This window comes from Stegostoma tigrinum, chromosome 31 (assembly GCF_030684315.1).
Source record: "Stegostoma tigrinum isolate sSteTig4 chromosome 31, sSteTig4.hap1, whole genome shotgun sequence".
Taxonomy (NCBI): domain Eukaryota; kingdom Metazoa; phylum Chordata; class Chondrichthyes; order Orectolobiformes; family Stegostomatidae; genus Stegostoma; species Stegostoma tigrinum.
Genome location: NC_081384.1, coordinates 35188640 through 35195672, shown reverse-complemented (window position 1 = coordinate 35195672; position 7033 = coordinate 35188640). Strand labels below are relative to the sequence as shown.

Genomic DNA, 7033 nt, shown 5'->3' with positions numbered 1-7033 from the left:
GGTTGTGTGGTGCAGTGGGGGGAGGGGACGAACTGGGCTGGTTTAGGGATGCAGTTGGGGAAGGGAAGATTTTGAAACTGGTGAAGTCCACATTGATACCATTAGGCTGCAGGGTTTCCAGGCGGAATATGAGTTGCTGCTCCTGCAAGCTACGGGTGGCATCATTGTGGCACTGCAGGAGGCCCGTGATGGACATGTCATCTAAAGAATGGGAGGGGGAGTGGAAATGGTTTGCGACTGGGAGGTGCAGTTGTTTGTTGCGAACTGAGCGGAGGTGTTCTGCAAAGCAGTCTCCAAGCCTCCGCTTGGTTTCCCCAATGTAGAGGAAGCCACACCGGGTACAGTGGATACATTGGCAGATGTGCAGGTGAACCTCTGCTTAACGAGGAATGTCATCTTGGGGCCTGGGATAGGGGTGAGGGAGGAGGTGTGGGGGCAAGTGTAGCATTTCCTGCGGTTGCAGGGGAAGGTGCCGGGTGTGGTGGGGTTGGAGGGCAGTGTGGAGCGAACAAGGGAGTCACGGAGAGAGTGGTCTCTCCGGAAAGCAGACAGGGGTGGGGATGGAAAAATGTCTTGGGTGGTGGGGTCGGATTGTAGATGGCGGAAGTGTCGGAGGATGATGCGTTGTATCCGGAGGTTGGTGGGGTGGTGTGTGAGAACGAGGGGGATCCTCTTTGGGCGGTTGTGGCGGGGGCGGGGTGTGAGGGATGTGATGCGGGAAATGCGGGAGACGTGGTCAAGGGCGTTCTCGATCACTGTGGGGGGAAAGTTGCGGTCCTTGAAAAACTTGGACATCTGGGATATGCGGGAGTGGAATGTCTTATCGTGGGAGCAGATGCGGCGGAGGCGGAGGTATTGGGAATAGGGGATGGAATTTTTGCAGGAGGGTGGGTGGGAGGAGGTGTATTCTAGGTAGCTGTGGGAGTCGGTGGGCTTGAAATGGACATCAGTTACAAGCTGGTTGCCTGAGATGGAGACTGAGAGGTCCAGGAAGGTGAGGGATGTGCTGGAGATGGCCGAGGTGAACTGAAGATTGGGGTGGAAGGTGTTGGTGAAGTGGATGAACTGTTCGAGCTCCTCTGGGGAGCAAGAGGCTGCGCCAATACTGTCATCAATGTACCGGAGGAAGAGGTGGGGTTTGGGGCCTGTGAAGGTGCGGAAGAGGGACTGTTCCACGTAACCTACAAAGAGGTAACCGACTCCCACAGCTACCTAGAATACACCTCCTCCCACCAACCCTCCTGCAAAAATTCCATCCCCTAAACCCAATTCCTCCGCCTCCGCTGCATCTGCTCCCACGATAAGACATTCCACTCCCGCATATCCCAGATGCCCAAGTTCTTCAAGGAACGCAACTTTACCCCCACAGCGATCGAGAACGCCCTTGACCGCGTCTCCCGCATTTCCCGCAACACATCCCTCACACCCCGCCCCCGCCACAACCGCCCAAAGAGGATCCCCCTCATTCTCACACACTACCCCACCAACCTCCGGATACAACGCATCATCCTCCGACACTTCCCGCCATCTACAATCCAACCCCACCACCCAAGACATTTTTCCATCCCCACCCCTGTCTGCTTTCCGGAGAGACCACTCTCTCCGTGACTCCCTTGTTCGCTCCACACTGCCCTCCAACCCCACCACACCCGGCACCTTCCCCTGCAACCGCAGGAAATGCTACACTTGCCCCCACACCTCCTCCCTCACCCCTATCCCAGGCCCCAAGATGACATTCCACATTAAGCAGAGGTTCACCTGCACATCTGCCAATGTATCCACTGTACCCGGTGTGGCTTCCTCTACATTGGGGAAACCAAGCGGAGGCTTGGAGACTGCTTTGCAGAGCACCTCCGCTCAGTTCGCAACAAACAACTGCACCTCCCAGTCGCAAACCATTTCCACTCCCCCTCCCATTCTTTAGATGACATGTCCATCACGGGCCTCCTGCAGTGCCACAATGATGCCACCCGTAGCTTGCAGGAGCAGCAACTCATATTCCGCCTGGGAACCCTGCAGCCTAATGGTATCAATGTGGACTTCACCAGTTTCAAAATCTCCCCTTCCCCAACTGCATCCCTAAACCAGCCCAGTTCGTCCCCTCCCCCCACTGCACCACACAACCAACACAGCTCTTCCCCCCCACCCACTGCATCCCAAAACGAGTCCAACCTGTCTCTGCCTCCCTAACCGGTTCTTCCTCTCACCCATCCCTTCCTCCCACCCCAAGCCGCACCCCCATCTACCTACTAACCTCATCCCACCTCCTTGACCTGCCCGTCTTCCCTGGACTGACTTATCCCCTCCCTACCTCCCCACCTATACTCTCTCCACCTATCTTCTTTTCTCTCCATCTTCGGTCCGCCTCCCCCTCTCTCCCTATTTATTCCAGAACCCTCACCCCATCCCCCTCTCTGATGAAGGGTCTAGGCCCGAAACGTCAGCTTTTGTGCTCCTGAGATGCTGCTTGGCCTGCTGTGTTCATCCAGCCTCATTTTTTATTATCTTGGATTCTCCAGCATCTGCAGTTCCCATTATCTCTGATAGCAATTAGTGGGTCCTTTTCAAATTGGCAGGCAGTAACTAGTGGGGTGCCACAGGGATCAGTGCTATGAGCCCAGCTATTCACAATATATATTAATGATTTGGGTGAGGAACAAAATGTAACATCTCCAAGTTTGCAGATGATATCAAGTTGGATGGGAGGGTGAACTGCGACGAGGATGCAAAGATCCTTCAGCATGATCTGGACAGGTTGGGTGAGTGGGAAAATCAATGGCAGATGCAGTATAATTTGGATAAATGTGAGGTTATTCATTTCGGAAGCAAAAATGAGAGCGGATTACTATCTGAATGGCTGTAAGTTGGGAGAGAGGAGTGTGCAGTGGGACCTGGGTGTCCTTACACACCAGTCGCTGAAGGTAAGCTTGCAGGTGCAGCAGGTGGTAAGGAAGGCAAGTAGTATGTTGGCCTTCATTGTGATAGGTTTCGAGCACAGGAGCAGGGATGTGTTGTTGCAGTTATACAGGGCCTTGTCGAGACCACACCGAGAATATTGTGTGCAGTTTTGGTCTTTTTTTCTGAAGAATGATAATATTGCTCTTGAGAGAGTGCAGCGAACGTTTACTGGACTGATTCTGGGGATGGTGGGTCTGATGAATGAGGAGAGATTTACTAGGTTGGGATTGTTGTCATAGAATTTAGACAAATGAAGGGGGGTTCTCATTGATCCTTATAAAATTCTAACAGGACTGGACAGAGTGGATGCAGGGAGGATGTACCAGATGATGGGTGTGTCCAGAACCAGGGGTTACAGTATGAGGATTCAGGGTAAACCATTTAGGATAGAGATGAGGAGCTATTTCTTCACCCAAGGAGTGGTGAGCCTGTGGAATTCATTACCACAGGAAGTAGTTGATGCCAAAATACTGAAACTATTCAAGAGGTGACTAGATATAGCACTTGGATCGAATGGGATCAAAGGTTATAGGGAGAAAGCAGGATCAGGCTATTGAGTTGGACAATTAGCCATGATGGTGAGGAATGGCGGAGCAGGCCTGGAGGACCGAATGGCCTCCTCCTATCTTCTGTTTCTATTAGCTCAGTGCTGCTTTTGGCATTCTCCGCCACTAGAACGAGAAAAATATTTAATTTGCTGGTCAACTGAGTACACTGGGTCATTCTGGGGATGTCGAAAGACGCCACAGAAATCGTTCCCATCAAACAGATAAACCCCAGGGAAGGGGTCGGGTCTTCAGCCTGAACAGAATTCATAGCCGTGAGTGGCAGTAAGCTGCCAAGCTCCGATGTGTCGTGTTGAGCGGGGCTTTGAGTTTGACTGTCAGGTTTGTGTGTGACGGGGCGATAGCCATGTGACTGTGTAAAGGCATCTCCAACAAAGGGTTCAAACCGTGAGAGAGAGAGAGAGACAGAGAGAGTGCGTGCTTTAGCGCCGACAGCAGTCTCAGGAGCGGGGTCTACTCACAGAGAGACAGGGAGGGACCTGCTCCAGACTTACACCCGAATTACAAGCGATCTCCTCGCTCCAGTGCCTGAATGCTGCACATTCCCCGATCGGTTTGCAAACATTCTTTGAAGTCTTCACATTTTCGTGTCGGTTCCTGCGCACGGGGTACACTGAAAGCGCGGCGCTCTGACAGATGCGGTGCTGTCTGCATTTAAAATCCAGCCCTTTTTTTTCAGTAACAACAGGGGTAGATGCCGGGCAGAGACAGAGGGTGGGATGGGCAGATAGAGAGAGTGGGGAAGTGAGAGAGGGGGGACAGGGAGAGAGGGGATGGGGAAGGGGGAGGGAGAAGTAGGGTGGGGACAAAGACAGCGAGAGGAATGAAGTATAGTCTGTGAGAGCGGTTCACAGCCTAGTTTCTCCCTGCCAAACTCAGACTAGTTTTACTCGCTGGCAAAAGGCGAGACAGGTAGACACTTCCCTGGTCGGTTGAGCGATATAAATGGGCGAATAAATGTGTTGAAACGATTGTGAGCGAAAAAGTTTGCAGACTAATCCTAACAGTGAGCAGTGAATGCTTTCGATCTGTTGTCCTAAAGGTTGAAATTTATCTTGCTTTTGTTTCTGCCCGGGTCTGTGACCACCTTCTGTGTTCTGTGCTCTCTCTCTCTCTCTCTCTATCTCCCCTGTAGCATGTCTCCACCCTCTAGGTTCCAGCTGGTTGGCTCCGGGCGCCTTTATAAACCTCCTCTAGCTCTCGGGCTGATGGAGCAGCTTCGTCTGTGAGAAGGAACTGGCCTCGCAAGACATCACAGCTCCTTTCCTGAAACACAAGAAAAACACACATCTCAAACAAGCCTGTCTCCCGGCACTGTCGCTGTTGGCGCCAGTTCGAGTCCAGCGGGTGCCAACTGAGGAAGAATCGACCTGAAGACCCGGGAGATCTCCAATCCTTCAGAAGCGAGGACGGAAGCTCAGTTTAGGATGCAGTAAGCAGCTCTCTGCTGTTACTCCCTTAACATTCCCCTGTCTCTGACCAAACAAAAAGGAGGCTATTTCTTGAGATCCAAAGAAATGAATTCTACTTTCTTCAATCAGACTTTGACGGAAGAAGGCTTTTATGCCAGTAAGACAGTACTGGGATGTTGTAACCATAGCACAGTGACTACTGATGGCTCTTTGAGCTTAAATCAAGAGGAACAGAAACTCTTCATCATGAGGGTGGTACAGATTGCTGTCCTCTGCGTTCTCTCATTGACTGTCATCTTCGGTATTTTCTTCCTGGGCTGCAATCTAATGATTAAATCCGAGAGCATGATCAATTTCTTGGTGAAGGACAGGCGGCCCTCGAAGGATGTGGAAGCGGTGATAGTTGGCTTGTATTAGAAGCGAGCTCGCCTCACCCCTTTGTTTTTACATGTAAGCAGTGGGCATATCCCACCCTGCCTGTACAGAGTCAGTCTGGCCCCAGCCAGGGAAGGGTCCCGGGGCGGTTAAAGTGACGCAGGTATAGCTTTTGGGTATAGAGCGGAAACGAAGGGAGATATTTTACTTTCCGGTTGGAAGGGTGGGGGTGAATGGAAGAACAGAATTTCTGGAAGAAGTGTTGACATTTTGGGTGTCTTTATACCCTTGTCGACGAGCACGGTGGGGGTGGGGTGCCGCAGGATTAATGTTGCATGCAGAACTGAAACAAGTCTGAACGTTAATTACAAAATTGCATGAGATTACCGCACTTTGTGAGAATGTAAAATGGGGGAAAAAGTTGTGGGCAGAGGAAAAGTGAGGCGGGGAGGGACAGGGAAGGGGTTGTGCAGCGAATATTGCATGTATTGATACCTCTGAATCACTTTTTTTGTCAAAAATAATATGTAATGTACACCAAACTGACTCCGGACTGCAAAAAGAAGTAACCGAAAGCATTTTGTAACGTTTTCTGGATGATTTTTGATTGAAATCGCATGATTCTCCCCCACATCCCATGAGTCAGTGACTGTATGACCCTCACCTTCCCTCTAGCCCCAGTATCTTGCAGAAATTACAGCATGGTTTATTTCAGATCCCTACAGAGCCTGGCATTTCAACTCGACGTGACTCCCTTTCTCATCCAACGCGATTTTTGAAAAAGTTTCTTGTTTTTAAAACTTGTGATGCGAACAAAAAAAACCAAAAGTGGATAAAAGATATTCCAAAAATACTGTTGGCTTGAGGTTAATTGTTTCTTCTTGTGGATGGGAAATGCTGGAACACAGGGCTGTCACTGACATTAAATTAATTCGACAAAGCAACGCTGGAGGTCTGAAAATTTGCAATAAAACACACTCAGACTGTTTGCAGAAACTCTGCAGATCGGGTAATAGCCGAATGAAGTCGTAAAGGCTCGAAATGTTAACTCAAAAGTAAAACAGAACTGCTGGAAATTTGAAACCGAAATTGCTGGAAAAACTCAGCAAGTCATCTGTGGCGACAGAGGAAAGAGTTAATGTTTAGGGTCGAGTGAGCCTTCTCTAGAGGCCGATTGCTAATTCTTCACCTCTCTCTCCTCATACACTACCTGATCTGCTGGACTTCTCCAGCAATTTCTGTTCAAACTTATTCTGTATGGGAACGGGATGATTTGAAGAACTTATACACTTAAGATTTATACAATTAAAATTGGTGTTGTAGAACAGAGAGACCCAGGGGTTCAGGTACATAATTCTGAGAAATTTGCATCTCATTTAAACAGATTGGTTAAAGAGGTAGACCTTGCTGGGAAGCTTAGCAGGTCTGGCAGCATCTGTGGAGAGAACCGTGAGGTTAACTGATTTCTCTCCATAGATGCTGCCAGATCTACTGAGCTTTTCGAGCAATTTCTGTTTTTGCTTCTAATACGGTTATTTCAATTTTTGTTTGGTTAAGGAGGCGTTTAACTCGCTTACATGCATCGCACAGTCCTTTTGAGTGTAGGATTTGGGAAGCCAGGATGTTGATGGGGCCTTTTCTGGAGTGCTGTGTGCAGTTCAGGCCGGCAGTTACAGGAAGGATATTATTAAACTGGAATAGATTCAGAAGAGACTTACCACG

The 7033-nt window shown here is 49.8% G+C and overlaps 1 protein-coding gene across 3 annotated transcripts; it reads left to right on the top strand.

Annotated features, from left to right (window-relative positions):
- Window positions 1–3762: 3762 nt before the first annotated feature.
- Window positions 3763–6720, top strand: LOC125466339 (reprimo-like protein). 3 transcript variants are annotated; one of them, XM_048560718.2, is made up of 2 exons: window positions 3763–3778; window positions 4660–6720. In XM_048560718.2, the coding sequence occupies exon 2, from the start codon at window positions 5042–5044 to the stop codon at window positions 5351–5353; it is 312 nt and encodes a 103-aa protein (XP_048416675.1). In that variant the 5' UTR covers window positions 3763–3778; window positions 4660–5041; the 3' UTR covers window positions 5354–6720. The 3 variants fall into 3 exon arrangements, with proteins under 3 accessions (XP_048416675.1, XP_048416673.1, XP_048416674.1); XM_048560716.2 differs by lacking the exon at window positions 3763–3778 and adding an exon at window positions 3881–4077; XM_048560717.2 differs by lacking the exon at window positions 3763–3778 and adding an exon at window positions 3881–4132.
- The last annotated feature ends 313 nt before the right edge of the window (window positions 6721–7033 follow it).

What these genes read in the sequence shown, in the direction of transcription:
- LOC125466339 (XM_048560718.2), top strand. Translation starts at nt 5,042, where the DNA reads ATGAATTCTACTTTCTTCAATCAGACTTTGACGGAAGAAGGCTTTTAT.